General features: G+C 37.1%; 1 protein-coding gene across 21 annotated transcripts in view; it reads left to right on the top strand.

Annotated features, from left to right (window-relative positions):
* The first annotated feature begins 533 nt into the window (after nucleotides 1-533).
* The window catches only part of ABI3BP (ABI family member 3 binding protein), a 143,348-nt gene continuing 122,102 nt past the window's right edge, over nucleotides 534-21,779 (top strand). For all 21 annotated transcript variants that reach the window (XM_051780933.1, XM_051780921.1, XM_051780925.1 and 18 more), the window contains exon 1: nucleotides 534-715. In XM_051780933.1, the coding sequence (XP_051636893.1) occupies nucleotides 637-715 (79 nt within the window). In that variant the 5' untranslated portion in view covers nucleotides 534-636. The remainder of the gene's footprint in view (nucleotides 716-21,779) is intronic.

Here is a 21,779-nt window from a genome sequence, read left to right as displayed (position 1 = left end):
ATTGTCAAAACCAGCTATAAGTGAAAAAAATGACATTTAGATTTTTCAAATCCAGTTCTTTTACTGAATAAATATTTACCATGCCTGTTTATAATGTCATGTCAAATTAAACTAGTATTTATTTTGCCTGGATGAATACCATATCTAGCTTGAATTACCCTTGAGCAAAATGTTGACATTGCAAAAATACCGAGTTCAATATAGCAAACAGTTTTCTGAGTACTGCAAATGCTATTTTTGCAGTTTAAATCCAGCTTTCTTGGACAAAACAGTGAAAACATCGCTAAGATCAGTTTTCAATTAATAGAAAGTTTGATATTCCTCGTTTTATTTGCATGGAATGTAAGTAATAAAATGGCAATTTCTTCCCCTTAGTGGTTGAAAAAACCTTGTAACAAACCCCAGAAGACTATTGTAGAGGGAGCCTGGTAATATTTTTATTTTTTTTATTGCTAATTCTCCTTTTGCAGTGGGAGTGAATGATGTCATCCTGTCTCCTCCCACTGTGTAAACTAAGCTTGTGTCAAAGTGTTGCTGCCTCTTGTCACAGAGAGAACAGTTCACTTAAATGCAGCTGCAGTATTTTTGTGTGATACCTGTCAGAATCATTCCCAGTGCGAGGTTGGGTTTGTGACCATGATGTCAAGACTTGTCTGTCTTCTTTTCTGTGGATATATTGCACTAAACCTGGGAAATGCTCAGAAATTGCCAAGAGGCAAGTAGCTATGACAACTTTCTGGGGGTTTGTTTGTTTTTCTGTTGTGGGGCTTTTGGGTTTGTAGTGCTTGTGTTTTGCTATGGAAATTCACTTTCAACATGTTAGGAATGATTAAAGATAATGGAAGAGATGAAAGAAGGTCAGTCAAAAGGGCAAAGTCCAGGTACAAGAGAGCAACTTTAAAGCTCTTGAATAAAATAAGCTCAAAAGTTTTCATGGTATCTTGTGACTCTAGTGAGAAGTACAATGAAAAAAAATTACTGTATTTAATGATTTTATAATTATGTAGACAGCATTGTGCAGGTCTGCTGTTTAAGATTTTAAAGAAAATGTTACTTAGAATCACCCTGTGTTGTTGGTTGAAGATTTCAGTTCGGTCTTTGAAAGAACTTGTATGCTTTCCCTTTATATCCATCTTTAGCAATTCAGTAGGAATTGACTGCAGTAGGTCAGGTTGTATGCATTTTGAAGGAGAGAAATATGATTGATTAAAATTTCTACAAGAAGAAAAAGACCTCCAAACCTGTGTGAATGTTTGTTTAACTTCCCCTTTCTCCTGGAGGCTGGAAGTACAGTAGATTTGCAAAGCTGGCAGCGATCTCTTCTCTTCCTTGCTAACGTGACACATGTAACATTGGCATTTTACTAGTATTTTATTACTTACTGCAGGAAGAACAGTCATAGCATAAAATTAAAGGAATATTTCTATCTGGATTGTAAATCACTTTGTAGTCCCTTGGCATGGAAGCAGCAATTTCACAACTGTTTCTGTACTGTACGTATTGCTCTCACTTTGTGGAAGTGCTTGTCTGAGTCCATCGTGCTTTGTAATGCATTTTACATCTGCATTCTCCTGCAGCCAGTGACATTTAGATAGGAAGCTGTGATTTAGTTCCTTAGGATAATGTTTATCAAAGAATAAGCACTTTGGGACCTTCCTAGGAGATTCCCTTTCACAGATGGGAAACTTAAAAGTCTTTTGGGGAGTAGAGTTGATTTTTCACCCACCACCCCTCCTCAAGAGACAAAGATTTCATTTTTTTTTCCTACCTTTTTTTTTTTTCCCTTGTGATGATATTCTTTTGCAAGTGGCTTTCTTGTAAACTCATCTTCTGGAGTCAGTGTGGAGTTTTCTACATCATGTTAATAGTGGGGCAATGTGTATTCTGTGAGTAAGGTAGATGTGCAGTTCAAGTCAAGCAGACTGTAAGACTTTAATTTTATCAAAAAAGTGACCTTTTAGTAAACAATTGTAGTGGTTTTCATAGGAGAGAGGACTACATTGAACAGAGTTTAATCTTGTATTATTGAGGGAGGGAACTTTTCCAGTCCTTGTCTTTTTTAAATGGTTTCACTGGACTTTCTGCTCTCTACTGTAGAACAGTGGGCTCTAAGTTTATGTTAACTGTGAAATTCAGACAAAGCTTCTAATCCACTGCAAGATTAACTCTGGCATGCATTTTTTTTCTGTCCTAAAATAACATTGCAGAAGTGAAGTTCTGTTTGCCAAATGCATAAAGCTGCAGGTGGAAAGTTTATTTCTTTTCAATGAAACAGCTTTTTTAAGATTGTTCCATTGCAATGTTGAAACATCAGTCTAATTCTTTTGTTTGTAGCTGCCTCTCTGGTTATTATTTAATAGAACTGCATTGAAAAAGTGAATGTATTAGTATTTAACTGTTATCTGGAAATGTTCGAAGGATTGTCTTCTACAACACTGTCTTGTTTGATAGGGAGTACAGACTTTTTTTGTAAACAAAGTGTATATTTGGATTTTAAAGCATTTTAAAAATGAAGATATGTAGTGGTAGTATTCTTTTAAGAGGGCTACTCTGCCTTGCTAAGCAAGCTTGAATTCCAGTGAACTCCTGTGCTCTTTAAGTCATGAAGTACGTGACCGAAGCTTCAGGGTCATTCTTGCTCTCTGGAGAACAGTGGAATCAATTCTATAACTTGAGGGAAAACAATCTAGCCAAACTCACTTTCTGGTGATGCAGATACTCATGTGAACAGGTTATCAGAGTAAATCTTGCCACTCTTACTTGAACTTTGGAATTCTAGTGCTCAGTTCTTCTTTCCATGGGAGATGAAACACACTGACCCCTGGTCTCACGGGCTGGGATTTCCATTCAGTGATACAAGGTGGAAGGAACATCTTGCCTCCTGCAGCTGCAAAGGAACAGAGCCAGTACACCCTTTGGATGTCAATGACTTCCAGAGCTGTCTGAGAGATTGTGTGCAAATATGCTGTTCAGGAGGATGGAACACAAATTACTCCATTTTCTCATATATTTTTATACTTTTACCTCCACAAGTGTGTGTTTGACTAGGGTGAAAAAGAAAATGTTACTGCTGTTCTCAAAAGAGTATTCTTTATCAACAAATTATTTCTTTAATTATTTTGACTTCAAAAATTAAGGCACTGTCGGAGGAATAGTTTGGAAACATTACCGGCGTGACTGAAGTAGTCAACATCGGCAAAACACCAGTTAAATTTTCCAGTGGAAACTTTGCACTGCTTCTGTGTATCCTGCATTATAATAGTTTTGTCTTTATAGAAAATAAGGCCTCTACTTACATCTGTTCCTAGCGTAGTGCCCTAAGTGTAGGTGAACAACCTTTCTGTTGCGGTTCCTTGTCACATTTACCATAGCAAATGACAAGCGATGAGGCAGTTATAAGCTGTGTCATAATTCAGACTTCTACGTTAATATTTTGCAGACATAAGTAAAGGCAATGTAATTGGAAACGGAGGGTTGGTGGGTATTGTGTTTTAACGTGGAGGCAATGCTTTTTTACAATTATGTTTGTGTTTCATTTGAGGTATCAGCTGCCGAGAAAATTCTGTAGTTACTGCCTGTGAATACTGTGTGAGATGATGGTACAGTTAGAGATGGTCTTTCATGCAATATTTAAGCCACTGTCCCTTCAACTTTGTCTAGCTTCTAAAGTTTTCTATTTCATCAGAAAGAGCTATTTGGATATTTTCCACTTACTTTTGTCTCTTCCCTTATGCCACTACGTCAGTGCCATCCAACATATAATTCTTCAGTTCAACACTCTCGTACTTGAAATATTTTAATGATGGGTGGAAACAGTTGCAATGCATAAGTGTAAGAGTTATGACTTGTCATACTGTCTCTAATTCTTATGGTTCTCTGGCCCATTCTTAAAGAAAGCCAAGTTGTCTCTCTAGACAGGAATTGCATAAAGGCGAAAAGTTTTGTCTTTAGAGCTCTAATAGTCAGAGCATCCTGAATCTGAGAGAGATGAGAAAGTAAAGCCTCAGAACCAAGAATAAACAAGTTACAGGATACAATCCACAAGACTGTACTGCCTTGTAAACCGTGTTTCACTGGTATCTTTCCAGCTGGAGCTGATACAAATGTTGAAGGCCACAGTTGTGGAACAAATTCCTAGTGTTTGGTAAAACAACATTTCATGTTTTTGATTTTGTCACTTGACTTTTCAGCTACAACACAGATGTGCATGGAAATGTGCTTTTCCACTATACCCTCTGTTTCTAATAGCTTTTGTGTATCTTCATGTTCTGTCTTATTTTGTTAGAGCTGAAAAGAATTTTGGGTTGATCCCTCCTTATAAACTTATGGTTTTATGAAATTTTTAAAAAGAAGATTCTGAATGTTTTTCTGGTTTGTTTTGATTTGGGGGTTTTTAAGCCATGTTTCTGACCACTGTGGTTTTCCTACTATTTGAATTAGTCATCAGGTACAGTGGAATTCAGGTCCATCCTCGTTCTACTTTCCAGGACTCAGGCCTGGCCTGTTCTGCTTTCCAGGAAGGGCCTTGGAAACCTTAATTCACCTTCCTCCTGGTTACTGTCTTCTTAGGAAAAAGAGTAAAGACTTGACATTCCTTAGGGCACCCTGTAGAAAAGTCTGATTTACAGACTCATGTAGGAAAAACCAGATCCAAAACTTTCTTGTATCTACAGTTGTCAACTAAGGAGGTAGGCAGGAAAAGTAATAGTTTTACTTTGAGGATTTGTTTCTTTGTTTGGTAAGTATTGAATACGTTTGGTCTAATATTGTAGATAGCTACTAGCTAATATTTGTACTTAAAGTAATTATAACTGACATCCCTCTGAGAGTGAGTGCTGTATTTACAGTATACCTCCAAACTAACCGTTGACATTTTTGAAAGGAATAGGCTCATTTTATCCATAGCTAAATCTGCTGGCTATGCTATATTACATAATACATCTTACTAACCAGAGGATAAACTCAGCATGTGTTTTTCTTTACTGCTGTCAAGAAGTTAAAACAATGCTGAGTGATTTCACTGTATCAAAGTTACTATACTGGAACAGTCAAACCTTACATTTTTGTGCAGCCCTCTACCTTCCCCACATCAGCACCCCTTTGGTAGCTGTAGGATGGCAGGGCAGAAATTGCAAGACAGGGAAAAGTCTCCTGAAAGTTGAGCTTTTTCGAACATGCAATAAAGCTGGTATATCAAAATATCACAAAAGGATGGCTATGACATGTGTTTTATATGTTTTTTTCACCATGGTTTATAAAAAGTCTTTCCGGGAACTATTTTTCAAAATGCACAGGGCATTAACCTTTAAAAAACATTCTTAGGAAGGAGGGCCAGTTTGAACTAAACCATTGAACCTCATTTTTTTTAGTGTCTGCAAAAGAGAAGTGAAAGATTAATGTGTTTTTTATTACATACTTTTCTTATGTTTAATGGCACATAAGTGACAAGATCTGGGAGAATTTTAAAAGGGATCCTTTATCTGTTGTAATAGAGTGGCTAGGGTTTTCAGTCAGCAGATATGTTGGCAACTTTGGCTCATTCTTCACTGAAAATGAAAACAACCCATAAGAATGTTACCATTATAGCAGTTCATTTAATCAAAGTTATCTTTTCATGCAGACAGTTGCTTCCTAGGATTTCACAAAAACATATCAAAACCCAATATTGAGTGTCAGGCTTCCAAGTTCAGAGATAGTCTGTAACACCAGAATTCCATTTTTATATTGGCACAGGCAGTGGTGCAACATTGTGATGATACATATGGGTGGATTCTGTCAGGATTAAATTCCATAGCATATGATCGCCTCCAAAATGATCTCACTGCTGGGTAATCTGTATAGCCTTCCACCTCTTCATTTTAATTTTAACGTTCCCAAGTATCTCTCTTTGATTATTTTTCATCCCTCTTTCATATAATCTTTTGTATCTGGCTATTCCAGCAGGACAAGCTACATAATTCGCCTGAGGGGAGAGTTATAGACTAAATCCTGCTCCTGCTCTTTGGCCACACCTACTGTATATGGATTGTATAGTCAGTATATCTATTGACTGATGATACAGTGAATAGACAATGGGTTTAAGGCTTCTTTGGAGTGTTTGGACTTACCAGGTGTATACTACACACTGCATGTGCAAACAGAAAGCTCTGTCTGCTCCAGGGGGAAAAAATGGCTAGCAGTGACCTGCCATAGTCAGAACTGTTCATACAGCTCCTAGTGGATTTCTTTTCCTTGGGGAAATTCAAGTGCAGACTTGAAACTGTTTGTAAGCAAGATATATTTGTTACTGTGAAGCACTTTTGACTAGTGCTTTTCACAGGAGATGGCTGGAATCTTACTTGCTAGCATGGTAAATCTTGGTGAGAAGAGAAGCAGGTATTAGTGTTCTGAAAAGGCTGCAGCCTAAAATAAGTGCCATTAACAAAACAGGCCCCCCTCTGTAGTATCTTCCCAAGTGGAAGAGGACAGCTGGAAATAGGTCAGATGCCACTCAGACTTGCCTGACAGGCATTAATTCAAATGCCCTTATTTAAATATTGGGTTTTCTACAATACAGGACAACATGTATGTAATGCAAGTTTGTTTTGTGAAGTATGTATTTGTCTGATGTTGCTGTGAGAATAGTGCTCATGAAGATGACTACTGGCAGCATCGTGAATCAAACCTTTGTGTGGGCAAGGCCTGAGCCAACTTTCCCAGCACAGCCATCCCTCAAAACACACCAATCATGTGCCATTATACTCTGGCTAAATCAGCTCTAAGCCTCCCGACTTGAGTAAACTTGTGCGTGTCATATCAAGGTGAAGAAAGAACAGGCCAAGTTTTGAACCACCGAGTGAATTTCTACTGTTGATGAAGTTGCAATTGCAACTATGGTCACCAGAACTGAATATTTTTGCACTTATCACTTAATCAAAGTGATGTCATCAAAGTGATGTCATCAAAGTGTGCAGATATTCAGGCAAGGTTACGTAAGGATGGTCACATTAAGAATTTCAATTTAAAATCAACACAGAGTTATCACCGCTTCCAAGTTGCTGAATAAAATGCTACTAAGGAGTTGAGGCACTAGCTATTTTGATTGTAAATATAAAGGCAAGGATGTAGGGAACACTTTTTTATTAGAGGAAAGCTACCCTTCTCCCAGTCTGGAGGGGAGCATTTGCTGCACTTGTTCAGAGGCTGGTAGACAAAATATAACGTCTGTTTTGTAAAATGCTTTAGTGTTGTTGCTGAGATCCACCACTCTGTAATAATTTAATGTTATTTAGAGTGTTTTCTGGAAGAAAAATATAGGAGGAAAGTGAATCCAAAATTTTTTCTTAGGCTAATTGTAGCCATGACTTTTAAGTAAATCCTATTTACCTTGAATAGATATGTCAAGGCATCAGGGCTCCATGTGAATAAATCCACTTTGATAAAATCTAGCTTAATGAAGTGACTAAAACTCTGTGTGTGATCTTATTTTTATTTATTTTGTGTGCATGTGTGTGGTGTGCTAACAGTAGAGTGTCACTGTACTTAATAAGAAATTTTAATTCTGTACTCCTATTCAAGCTGAGGAATCAGTGGCAAAAAGGATTTTCAAAGTATAAGGGAATCTCTTTTGTAGAGCTATTTCTGCATTTTTATATAGTTCTAAGTTTTTATTCTTGAAATCTGCTCAGGAAAAGCACGATTCAATAGAATGGTAAAAGTTTGTAATATTCCCTCCTATCAACAGCAGTTGTGGCATTAGTTTATGAATCTATAAATGGCCACAGAGTGCTTGATATGAGTTTACATAATTAATACCTTGGGAACCTGGCCAATTTTAGAGGGCTAGCAGGGATGAGGGATAACATTATTTTTAAACTTGCATTTGGAAAAATCTTTTCTTCTTTCGTCAACCACTTGCAATATCTGCTTTTTGTTAATTATTCACTTTAATTTTTCTTTCTGTGATGTAAAAGTCTGGAGTAGTTTTAGAACACATAAAATTGTGGTTGGTTCAAAAATATGTAAGCTTGAAATATCTCAAAAGTTGTTTTCTGACTTTGAAGTTAAAGTTTTTTGGCAGTTTAGATTCCCTCATTACCACAGTTCAAGCCTATACATGAACAAGAAAAATGCAAGACTTTCAGACCTTATCACTTTTGATTTTAAATCCTAGTGTGTCTGCACAACATGCACAAACACATGCTGAAAATAAAGGAATGGATGCAATAGTCTGAAAGTTGTAAGAAATTGAACTTTGGGTTACAAATAATAGGAAGAAAATTCTATTGTCTGACCTGAACATTTTGGCAGAGTTCCATTACCTCTGGCTCACACAAGCACTGAAGTAGCTGGATTAAATGGCAGGCACAGTTTTTATTTATAGCACAGTGTGTGCTGAAGCATTAGCTTGTTAGGGGAATGGCTGCAGTCAGGCTTAAGAACCATTAATTCTCTTAGTTTGATGAAGGGCTAACTCAGGTAAAAGTGATGGGGTTGCATGTTCAGCTGAAACCAGTAGGCCTCCTTCCTTTGTCCTAAAGCTTATTAACAGCTATTTACTGTTGTGAACACTACCATGAAATTGCTCCACCGTGGTAGCTCATTATTAGTTACCTTACTGAAGAGTATCAGCTTTTAGCTATGGTGTGACAAGCACAAATACTGCCTCTCTTCAGCATTTCTTTCTATTCTTTGTTTTAGTTGTAAGGAACAAAAAATCTGGCAATTCTAATAAAAATGTCTCCCTGCATGTGTTGATTATTCAGTGCTCCCTAGTTGATAAATCTGTTGTGACTCAGTATTATGGTGTAGGACATAATTTATGTCCTTTGTTTATCAAGTCTGTATAAAAATAATAAATTAGATTTTTTTTTTTTAAATAATTGAAATACTAATTATGCATTTTTTGAGCTAAAGAACTTCTGAATTGTTAACAGATCTGGGGATTTTTTACCAGTTGAAGATCTCTACTTAGACTGAACTTGCATACAAGTAAGCAAGTCACGAGTGTGATTTCACATAGACCTTCTAGCACATTGAGGCATGCTCATCCACACACAAACAAAATCAAAGTGGGATCTTGTTCATTTTTGGTAAATGTTTTGCATGAAAAATTATTCATTTTAATCTTCCAGGCTTTTATCAGTTCCCTGTACTCTCACAATTTTAGTAACATGGTCAAATAGCAGTTGATAAAAGCATTACTACACATTGTTAATGTGCAGCAATGAATTCTTAGAAAGCAAAGTTTCTCAATAATGTAACAGATGTTTATTGTGTTCCCTTTCCACTAAGAAATACTTGCAGAAATTAGCAAGGGACATCATATGTTATTAGTATATTTATTTGAAGGCAATGTGAGGTTGTTCTTAGCATGAAAGATGAAGAAAAATTACAGCTGCTCCAGGGAATAGATACTCTTATTTATGCCCTGTTTCAGTGTTGAAACTTCAGGCACTGTGAATAATTTTTTACCATGACCTGCCCTTTCTAGATTTTTTTTTCCAGTAATTTATTTTGTAGTATTAAAACACTTGTCAGTTGTCAAACAAAACTGGTACAGGAAAGACCATCTTGTTTTAAAACTCTGAAGTCATGGAGCAATATTTATGTACTTAATATATTCTTAAGTCAGAGAGCATTCCTTGGGAATTAATGTAATCTACTGCACACTGGGTTACAAGATCAGTAATGAGAGAGACATAATTTCCTACATACCGTAAATTCTCCATGAGAAACTGGATACATGCCTGAGTGAAGTACAAGTAAAAATGCAAAGTCAGACATACAAAGATTGCTTAGCTGATAAATTTGTGCATAGAGGTACATGCCCCTAACCTACCCCAAAATTATCATAAGACTTCCTTTTGTGTAGCTGATTGTATCCTTTATTGGCATTTTTTTCCAATAAAACACTGGTTGGAACATTTATATTTAAAAAAAAGTAAATTTGGACATAGATGGGTTGGAAATAGAGATTGCTTCCTGCTGTTTTCTTTCATCTATGTAGATAGAAGGAAAAGGAGTGAAAATAGTGTAATAGATGTAATGAGTAAAGAATTTGGAAGTATAGTCAGAGAACATAAACTCTATTTTGTCTACCGTATCCTGGATAGGAAGGGAAATAGGAGGGAGAAAAGATGAAATACTTTTTTAGTAGCAAAAATAAGTTTTTATCTTATCTTAGTACTCCCTTAATCATACACATAACTTTTATTCTACCTGTTGTATACTTACTATATTTGTTCTCCATTTTTTCTCTAATCCATTGATTTAGAACCATTTACTTCACATTTTAGTTTTTGTAAGATGAGTCACATGCTCACAGGGTGTTCATATTGCTGAAAAAGAATTTCTGTCAAATTTTTGAATTTGATAATATATTCTAAAATCATGAAATATTTATTTTATGAGTACTTTTTTAATTAAAGATTTACTGGGAATCTGTCGCTTCTTTCTTCAACTATGTTTGAACTGCAGAATCTTTCCTTTGATCTCAGCAAACTCAGAATGCGGAGCAATATAGAAGATAAAAAGGATCACCCCTCGTTTTTCTTAATCTGGTACCTTTTTTTTTTTTTTTTTTTGTAATAAGAAACCAGGTCATCAACCTTGAGATCCTGTCTCATTTAATGTGCAAGATGAGATACATTTTCCAGCTGGAAAAGCTATGTGCGGTTGGAATCAATCCTTATAGGACTGGGCTGTATCCAGCAAGTGTCATAGACATGTGTGAGAGTGTTCAGTTTGGAGATCAGGAAGAGATGTGAAACCACTTTATTTTGACTGCTCTTTGGGAAACAGAGAGCAATTTTCTTTAATTTAAATTTTGTTTGTTTGTTTGTGTCTATAGCTTTCTAAACTGAAAGAGAATAACCAGCTAAGAGCTTTGCTGATAGACTTGAATGCATTGACAAGCCCAAATTGCAGTTCTCAAAGCACAACATAATGTCTTATATACCTAAGAATTCTTATGTATGCTTCAGATACTTGATTGCTTTATCAGCTGTCTGCGTCTCAAGAGTGGGGAATTTATTCCAAAGTTGACACACAGAATATTGTAACCACCACTGCCAAGTGCCCATCCAGAGTTATTCATCTTTGCACTATTTGAAGTCCTGTGTTCCTTGGGTGTTATTTTGAGCATAGAAGTCAAATACTTTGTGTGTTCATATGATGGTTGCAACACTGGGAGTGGAAAACCATTGTGACTCCAGAGAAAAAATAATCCCATTCCATTTCCATCTTTTAATGCATATTATTTTAAAGATTTCTGTTTCAACTGTACAGAGGGTAATGGGGGATTTAGAAATAGAATTTTAACTATTTCTGAATGGGTGTCTCAATCTAGTTTTTCTTCCTTCAGTTTGAAAGCAGATCATTATGGACTTTGCTCAACCCAAGTTCTTTCCCAAAGCACCAAGCTTTCTCCCTCATTGAAATGAGATCAGGAATTACACTGAATATTGCTAAAGAACCAGAAAGAGTATCAAAGAGGACTTTGGACTTTTAACCACCACTTCTTGGAACCAAGTTTTCCATCTACCCTGTAACGTATGTCTCCAGCGTGCATTTCTCCAGTTTGACAAGAATACCTGCAGAAATTATGTCAAAGTTGAAGTAAATTACATTCACCCTTCCCTCCTGGTATGCAATGCCAGTAGTAAGATGACAGAAGACAGCAAGGTTAGTCAGACAGCCTGGCCTTGGTAAATTCGTCCTGGCTGGTCTGAACCACCTTCTTGTTCGTCATGTGCGTAGGTGTTCTGTTTCTGGTCAGTTAGGCTGAACAGCTTGCAGCTTCCTGGATGCTCTTTCTTGCCCTTACTCAAACAATTGCACTGAGATATTTCTCAGCTCTCATGTGACAAATTAATCTTGCTTCTCCCTGGCAGCTCTCTTATGCTTATCTATATACTGAAGAGATCATGCTTTATTGGATTTTCATTATCTACGTGATAGAGATAGGAAGTAGGATATTGGAATTCAAGCATAGCGCTGAGGCTGGTAGCCCTCCTTGAGGCTTTATGGTGCATGCTTAGAGGTGCAGGAGAAAAACAGTAGCCTTCAAGTAAAAGAATATTGATTTCTACAAAGAGACACAGGGGTGAAATGGGCTTTCTGAAATCATTTGGACCCCCTTGTGCTTATTCCTTAGACAGTCTGTTCCAGAGTGTCACTGCCTTTGTCAGTTTTCCAGCTATCTTCTTTGCTACAGTTTATCACTTCTCTACACAGATACAGAGCAGAACTTATTTATACTGCTTTTCCTCAGGGCCTTGTTTGTTTGTTTTATATATTTGAATACTCTCTTCATATCCTACTTTTTCTCTAAGCTAGATGATTCCTATTTATTCAGACTTTTTCCCTGGGAAACATACTCTGTACTTGTAGTCATTGACTTTGCTTATTTTAAAGGTTTTTATCAAGTTGGACTATTTTATAGTGCTCTGTGCTCTGGCTTATTAGATAAGAGATTAGACAAACAGGTTTCAAATTTATTCTGTTATTATAGCTTGTGGACTCTACTAGCTGTCTAAATACTACTATCTTTAAGCAGTTTTGTCCTTAAAAAATAACCGTGTGCTGAATCAGAGAAGTAGTTAAAGCAAACTTAGCTATGAAAGCATCTAGCCAACATTACAGAATACTGAGCTCAAGACTTTCAATTGCTTGGAGCATGGCAAGTAAGGTAATACTCATCACAGAAGGAGGATTTCAGTATTACATATTTTGTTCTGTGAATACAGATAAACATGAAAACATTAATTTATTACTGCTTTTAAAATATTCATTCAAAGTTGCCTTATTCTAAACCAGTAGAAATTATACTTTCTTACGATCAGTTATTTCATATTCTTCTTCTAAATCTGACTCCTCCAAAGTATTTCAAAAGACCCACAGAATGAGTAAGTCACACAGGGAAACAAAAAAATAAATTATTTGTTATGATGTAATAGATAGTGATCTCATGTAAGGAACAGACTTCAAAATGGCTGTTGCAATATTAGTAACTCACTGAAATCTGGGTACACATTAATCCATGTGGTAGATTCTCTGTGAATGGTAACGAATGTTATGAATGTTAACATCCTGGATTGTGAAGTATGGTATCTTCACTCCTCTCACAGAAGTAAATGCAGTTGCAGTTCCAGGTAGTGTTTTTCATTATGCCTTTGATTTTTGGTTCTTCAAAAATGCACTGATATTTGTAGATGAAAAGTGGATTAAGGAAGTGCTGATGCTAAACACTGCCTGTCATTGAATAGGTAATGGCAGTAATAATGCACTGCCTGCCCATGAATGTGTTTTAAAGAAACTTGTTGCATTAAGGTCTGTGGTCTTTAAAACTGATCACTTCAATCTATTTATAATTTGTGGGCAGAGCCCGACCAACACCATCTGAATTCCTCACCTCCTCAAGTTCTTAGTATTTTTTTAGCTCTCCCTATTGAGGAGCTGTTGTTAAAAAAATTCCATGGTTTTATTCAACTAATCAGCTCTAGAATATGACTACCTTATATGCATCCATGTCCACATACCACATTTGTCTTTTGTTGGCTGTATTGGCTGATGCTCTTTGAAGGCTTAAAAAAGTCAGACCTAGAAAACTTGGGAGACTCCTCTTGCTCACCACAGTCTTCTGCATGCCTTTATTGAACACACTTATGCAGAATCCGTCAGGTTCTTTGGCCAGGACACAGTTTTCTTCATAGCCCAGCCTGGGTGGAGTTGCCTTGGACGTGTTTCACTGGACAAGAGAAGGAGCCAGGATTGGAAAGACCAGCTCTTCTGGGCAAGATACAGTCACTGTCTCATCAGCTCTGTCCAGGTGAAGTTACATCAGCCCAGAAAAATACATACCAGGCCAGTCTGGAAAAAACAACAACAAACAATTAGCTCTAAGAGTAAGGCCAGGGGAACAAGGCCCTGGAGGACTTAATGACATCAGAACCAAATTAAACTTTATCCTATTGCAAATAAGTGATCCACAGTCTAAAATGAAATGGGGGTTTAAGGTTGTTTTACTAACAAGGAGTTTTTTCTGGACAAATAATGCCCTTTTAAGTTTGTGTGCTGTTGATTTGAAAAGTAATATCTATCAAAAATTATTCAATTTGAAGGAGTTTTAGAGAACATTATGCATTGAAAATAATACATAGGCTTAATTCTCTCCCTATCCTTCAAAAAATGTTGAATTTTATTTCAACTAAATTTTTACCTCTAAACACAGATGAGTTTACTGACTGGGCACATAAAGGAGCTGAACTTCCTAATATTTTCTCAAAGGGGAGCCAGGGTCAGGTTGTTTGAAGTCATTCCAAAGAGGTTTTCAGAAGTTTGACTCCTGTTCCCTTTTCCATCAGAGTTGCAGGCTTGATTATTTTCAAACAACAGTTTTCTTGCTTGTTTTCAATTCTATTTGCTATTTTAACAAATAATAGGAAATGAGATGCAGAATGAAAGCTGGGATTGGGGGTTGGACTGAAGTGTGATCGTGAGTTCAAATCCAGGCTCTTTTCAGCTTTGCACCCTAAGAATAAGTATAGTTACCCTACCAAGTCCAATAACAAATAATTTTAAACCAACATGTTTAAGGAGACTTGTGAGGGAGATAGTGATAAGGATAGAAGTAGAACTTCAGAGAAGTGCTTGAATGACCTGAAAACAAGTGAAAGAGATGGCAGCATGTGAGTAACAAATTTCTTTTGGTACACTGATTTAGGTAGACACATGGAAACTGGAAATGCTGATAACTACGTCTTTTCTGATCCTAAAGTAATAGTGAGATACAAGCTTACTAACTCGGTTCTGAGCTGTAGTAATCACTAGAGAGGAATTGGCAAAGAAAGTTTCAAATCAGTGTAGCTTTGTAATACAAATGCTCTAACAATTTTCACTGAGAAGTGTCTATTTAATTTATATCAGTTAAGAGCAGCATATTTCTGATTAGCATTACTAAAACTAAATATGCATTGCAACTAAAGGAAAAGGTGTCAATAATCTTGAAAGAGTGCTGTGAGAAAGGGCACAGGAAGGGAAGGGGCTGACCCTGAGCCCTCACAGTACATCTCTTCCTGTGGATGTCTCAGTGAGTCACTGCCTTCAGCTGAACACCAGTATTGAGGGTTTTCCCTTCTGGATATTTCAGATACTTCTACTCCTTTAGTAGTGAATTTCTATTATAATTTAAATTTCTAAAATTGCCCTAGATATGAAAAAAGTGTGGAGGGGAACTACAATTTATGCTATTTTATTTGCTCTGCGCATTCTGGTAAGGATGTCGATGCACCTAAAAAAGGTGCCATATTTGAAATAAAAGTATTTTGAAGGTGTAGACAAGAAGGAATTTATTTTAAAATCTCTTGAATGCATCTTTATTCTGAGCTGGGCAAGTAGCAAAGGTAGAATTCCAAGAGGCTGTTCTTGTAGCACAAGACAACTGATGGCAAAATGTTCAACTGGCAACTCTAGGTTATTAAATGTAATTTCTGAAAAGAAGTAAATGGACCAAGTGTTTGTGTTGTGGTTGTATTGTCTGAAAAGGTTTCTTTCAGTGTCAAGAGAAGCTGTGGAGGGTTATATGAAAGTAAGATTTTTTTTTTTTTTAATTTTCTATTGTGGCCTTGAATTTAGCTTGCTACAGCTTGTTCTAGTGTATTTCCCAGTGAGACTTGATTGAAATTCTGTATTTTCTGTTGGTCGACATAAGGTGGCTTCTTCTATAACACATAGGTTCTCCTCAGAGGCATCCAACTCGTACTAGACATCAGAAGTTAGATGGAATTTATGTTGTCTGGGTCTTTCTTGGGTGATGTCTTTTCTTCTCTTTCAAATTACTGCTATTTATAGGATAGGTTCTGCTTACCGCTGTCACAGTTACTCTCTCAGTTACACTGGGAGTTGAAAAGAGATGCCAACTTCACAACTTTAATAAGATGGAATCAATTACTAGTTTTTAGTTATAATAAATATCCTCCTTCATAATATGTCTTAAAATAACAAGCTTTATTAATCCAATCTATCAAGTACTATATTCAAAACAGGGAAAATCTACCATTTGTGTATTCAACAGTGTCATTTAGGTGAAAAAAATAACATTATTTGAAATAATATTAGACATATACAGAGTGTAGGCATAATAACACTTAGAAAAAATATTTATTTGAGGAACTTCACTTGCAAATGACAAAACCATATGCAATGCTTTTAGCTCACCCTCCCTTAATTAAGTATTCTTTGTTACCTTTTTTATATGGAACCTATTTTCATTACTGAGAGCATTAATTAATGGGAATTTTTTAGCTAAGAGAGTTCGTGTTTTATTTAATCTGTGATGAGGAAGATGATCTAACATTGTCCACAGCTACCTAACCAGAGGATACAAAGAGGATACAGATTTTCTGCAGAAGTGCACAGTAATATGATAACAGGCACTGGGCACAAATTGAAAGATGGGAAATTCCAGTTAGACATTAGGATTTATTTTTTTTTTTACACAAGTATACTAAATACTGGGACAGGTTATCCCAGAGATGTTATGGAATCTATGTCCTCGGAGATGCTCAAGTCTCAGCTGGATGTAGCCTTGAGCTACCTGGTCTGATGAGGTCTACTTTGAGCAGGGGGTTGAACTAGATGACTTAAAGAAGTCCCTTCCATCCTAAATTATTCCATGATTCTGTGGCTGTCTTAGAAGTGTGCCTTGTTTATCCTACTACATAGAAACAGAACTATTTTTAAATGTTTCCCATTTTAAGCTGTATTTGGTTTTGAGCCAAACAACCAATATTTCTCCATGTTTTGAAGCCAAAATAAATATAAAAATGTAAAATAGAAGAAAATGAAAGTTACACAGTGTTAGATTATCATTGAAATCTTGCCTGGTGGTACTGTGGCACCAGATTTGGAAAAATCAAAACACTGCTGTGAGTGATTTGAATAAGTGAGGTGGTGCTTACAAATAGATGGTGTTAATATATTTTCATAAGGCACGCTTCATTTGTCTAGCACTCTGGGAGTCAGTGCTGGGTCTCGCCTTCATGCCCTCTAAAATCTTTGAAACGGTGAAAAACAAACTCAATGTAAGGCCAAAGGAATTCTGGCAAAAAAGCCAAATTTGCTGTAATACAATACAGCTGTATTCACCCTCTAGTTTTGTAGGACAGAGTTCAAGGATTGTCACTCCATGGATAAAAAAAAAATAGGGCTGTATTTGATCACAAGAGACTGTGCACACTTAAAGCGCAGCAGTCGACTGACAGTATGAGTGAAAGTAACATCTCATCCCGGTGTTGCTTTTGCTGAGCCTTCAGTGAAACAGAGTTCAAAATGTAAGATGCCAAGATGAATTTATTTCAAAATGAAAAAATTTCAAAACAAAAAATGGTTACTTTATTTAATTTGTATTTCATTCTTGAAGTTTTAAATGTGTTAACGACTAGTTAATAATCTATCAGCCAGCTGCTGACATACTTTCTCAAGCTGAAGAAAGAAACAGAGTATTCTTCAGCTGAAGAGACTCCATTTGACAAGGCCAGGATATATTTTGGAGTTTGGATAGAAACAAAAAAGAGCCAGTTAATTTTTGTTCCAGTCATCCCATCACCCGTGTTCTCTTGTGTTCCTTGAAACAAGAATATTAAACCACCTGACAATTTTAACTCACTTTACATCTGTTGCTACTAACAATAACGTAACAATAGTGGGCCAGAGGACACCAAATTTCAAAGGCTTTAAGTCTTTGTTAATGAAACAAAATTCTTTTTTTCTTTTTTTCCTTTTGGGAAGCAAAGTCATGGTTTCATTTGCTTTTATAGGTTGGAAAAACCATTGTCCCCAATTACTGAACAGATACTCCTTTAATGCAACTAGCCCAATGAACTACTTCTGTGTATCTCCTTACTTTTCTCCAGTTATTAAATAGCAAAGAATTATATTCTATTCTTAGTAGATACTATTTGGCCTTCATAGCCTGCTTTGCAATGGTGATTTCTTAGGGGGAATGTTAGACCTAAATCATTAGGCTTTGACGGAACTTTTGTTGTGAAAGTAGAAATTGAAAATAGGACTTTGTTTTTCTTGTAGCTAGTTGGTAGGAATAAGAGATGGTAGCTTAGGAAGTCTTCCCCCTCTTCCTTTATTATTCCATGATTAATTAAAGTCGTGATAAGAGAAAAGAAGATAGTTGACATAATCCATGGTAGATCCAAAGCTTGAACAGCAATTGTCCAGCTGTATGTTTTACATATTAATTTCTGTAGCTGCTCTCACATTTTAAAGAAGCAAATTTCAATTAGGTAACTTAGAGTTAATTTTTTTTAAGTTTCAATATTTATTTGCTTTTGGCTCTTGTTGCCTATACATTCCAACTAATCAAACTATGGTGCTCCCAGCTGGATTCCTCAGACTAGTTGTAGCTATTTTCTTCTTTCTGAAGAGTTGTTGGTGGCTGGTTCCTTTATGATGCAGCTGATTCATCAAGCTGTCTTTAACAGTTACAGGCAAAGAGTCCTTTCCTTAGAGTGATTCTAGAACTGCCAGCAGTTTGATGCACTTAACATAGTGCTTTTACTTCAGATATGCTTTGCACAGTTTCTCCTGCTGATTTTGGCAGTCAACTAACTTTTGTTGAAGAGAACACTTGCCTATCAGTGTGGAATTTCTGCTGGCAAACACAGAGGGAAAGAGTGTTTTACAGAGGTAGCTATAGGTCCCAGAATATTCCATTTGGAGATGTCCTCAGTGTAAAAGAATTATGCTACAAATGCAAGTATTTAAGACCAGAGTTTCAATAACACATGCCAAAGGCTGATACAAATAAATGGAATTAGAAGGTATCTAGTTTATCATTCAACTCTTTCATCAAGAAGATGCAGGGAAAAAAGGTATTCTGATATCATAATATGACAAAGTTATTTTCTCAAAATCAAAGACATTCTTATCATAGTATCATAACATTCAAGTTCCTGGGGCTTCCTTTGTCCATTCAGTCGTATTTAATGGATGTTTGTCTGAGTGGTGGCTAAGACAGACATATTACTCAGAAGGAGAATGCTTTTCCTGTTAGTTGTTCAAAATGCTGTGAGATCAACGCAAGTGCTGATATGTTCCTGAGAGCAGTCCCCATTTACCAAGTTAATTGGTATGAAGTCCTTTATATCTGTACTGCTTCTGGCTGACCCTCTCTTGACTAGACTGGCAGTGTCTGTGGAGGATGTAGGATTGAGCTTTCCCTGCTCTAGGCTGCTTCACTTCTGTTCATACATTTCCAGAAACTGGCCAGTTATTGTTTTACCAGTTGCAAATTCATCCCTTGTTTTCGCTGATTCTGGAATCCACAGAGCCCATGAACAGGAATGTGGTTTAGTCATACGAAGTGTGGTATCTGTATTTTTGCTTTAGCACAGTTATTTTCCCTTAAAAACATGCAGCTGAATAAAAGTGAAGAAGTTTTGTCTGCCTTGCTCTTTACTGCTCTTTGGGCCAGGCCATCAAGAAGAAGGGGAGAAGAGTGCTCTTGCTGAGATGGAGACTGGGCCCTCCCTGCTAGGGGGACTTCTGCTGTGAGGAGGGAAGGAATAGTAAGCAAGGAGCTTACAGAAGGGGTAGAAGATAGCTAAGAAAAGCGTGGAGCAGACCCTGTAGCTAGATCTCCAAGAAGGAAAAGAAATATTATCTTCATTCTTTACTGCATGCAGGGGGAAACAGAGCGACAGAGGCTGAGGAAAAGGCTGATGTACTCAGGGCCTTCTTTGCCTTACTTTTTCATAGTTCTTGGGGTACCCAGTTCCCTAAACTGGAAGTCAGGAATGGGGAACATAATGAAGCTCCCCTAAACCAAGGGGAAATGGTTAGTGACATGTTACACCACTTAGACGTGCACAAGTCTATGGGGCTGGATGGGATCTACCCAAGGGTGCTAAGGGAGCTGGCAGGGGTACTCACTGAGCCACTTTTAGTCCTTTACCAGCAGTCCTGACAAACTGGGGAGATCTCAGTTGACTGGAAGTTAGCAAATGTGATGCCCATCTACAAGAAAGGCTGGAAGGAGAATCTGGGGAACTACAGGACTGACCTCCTGGGCAGGGGAAGGTCGTGGAGCAGATTATCTTGCGTGCCATCATGCAGCATGTACAAGATAACCAGTTTTTTTTGCCCAGTCAACAAGGGTTTGCGAAGGTCAGGTCCTGCTTGACTAACTTTATCTCCTCTTATGACAAGGTGACTCAATTCCTGGATGAGGGAAAGGCTGTGGAAGTTGTCTACCTTCATCAAGGCCAAATGCTGTGCCCTGTACTTGAGTCATAGCAATACAAAGCTGCCTGGTGGAAAAGGATCTGGGGATGCTGGTCAACAGCCTGCTGGACATGAGCTGTCCTCAGGTGGCCAAGAAGGCCAATGACATCCTGGCTTGGATCAGAAATTTTGTGGTCAGCAGGTCCAGTGAAGTTATCATTCCCCTGTGCTCAGCACCAGTGAGGCTACACTTCAAATCCTATGTTAAGTTTTGGGCCCCTCAGTGCAAGAAAAACATAGAGATGCTGGAGTGTGTCAAGAGAAAGGCCACAAAGCTGGTGAAGGGTCTGGAGCAAAAATTTCATGAGGAGAGGCTGAGCAAGCTGGAGTTGTTTAGCCTGGAAAAAAGGAGGCTCAGGGCAAACCTTTTTGCTCTCTACAACTACCAGAAAGGAGGATGTAGTGAGGCAGTGGTCTGTCTCTTCTCCCAAGTAACAAGCGATAGGACAAAGGGAAATGGACTCAAGTTGTGCCAGGGGACGTTTAAAATGAATGTTAGGAAAAATATCTTCACCAAAAGGGTTACCAGTCATTGGAATAGATTGCCCAGGGAAGGGGCTGAGTCACCATGCGTGGACGTATTAAAAGGCATATAGATATGGCACCTGGGGATCTGGTTTAGTGGCGGACTTGAAAGTGCTAGGTTTGAGTTGGACTCAATCTTAAAGGTCTTTTCCAATCCATGTGATTTTATGATTAAGTGATTTTTTCCTAACTGCTATGGGGACTCTGCAGCGTGCATTGCCATCCAGGCCATCACTGAAAGGATCCTATACTTAAAAGTGAACTAAGGGAAAAGGACCTGCCCTGTCAAGACGGGGTGGTGAGGACAAAGATTTATTTTTTAAAATTTTCAGGTCGTCTCCTTTCATTCTGTTCTGCCTTATTCTCTGTTTTTCAAAATACATTATTCCTGTTTATTTTCTGCTAGAACTGGCTCAAGTTTAAAAGCTCTCTTGGTGGTTTTGATATGCTAGCTATACAGAAAAGATCTAAAGGATCCTATCTCAAAGCTATTGCTGTTTTGGGATCCCACTTAGACTTTCTAGTTTTAGAAACCTCACTGAGAGTTCTAAGGCTTAAATCAAACCAAGACCACTCGTCACTATAATTGACTGTTTATGAATAAACCATGGTATTTATCAAATTGGAATCCAACCCAGTTGAATTCAATCTTAAATTAGAATTAGGTCTTCAAATTGATGTAAAGTATAACTGAGAGATACATAGATATAACTGTGTGTAAAAAAAAAAGAGGGTTGAAACTACTGTAAATTTATAATTAAAATAGATCTTTACTTAATTTTTTTAAACACAATTTTGAGACTGATTAAGAACTTTAATACAGTAATCAAATTACCATATTTTAATCGAGTACTGTAAGTCTTACTTTGTTCTTAGATATGAATACTTGGTAGAGACCAGGAGGCCATCCTTTCTTTTAGGCTTAGATCTCCAAAGTTAGAGTTTTGCAGACTACATAAATTAAAACACATGTAACT

Source organism: Manacus candei, unplaced genomic scaffold (assembly GCF_025592945.1).
Source record: "Manacus candei isolate 608988 ecotype Guabito, Panama unplaced genomic scaffold, ASM2559294v1 h1tg000014l, whole genome shotgun sequence".
Taxonomy (NCBI): Eukaryota; Metazoa; Chordata; class Aves; order Passeriformes; family Pipridae; genus Manacus; species Manacus candei.
This window is presented reverse-complemented; position numbering and strand designations above follow the sequence as displayed.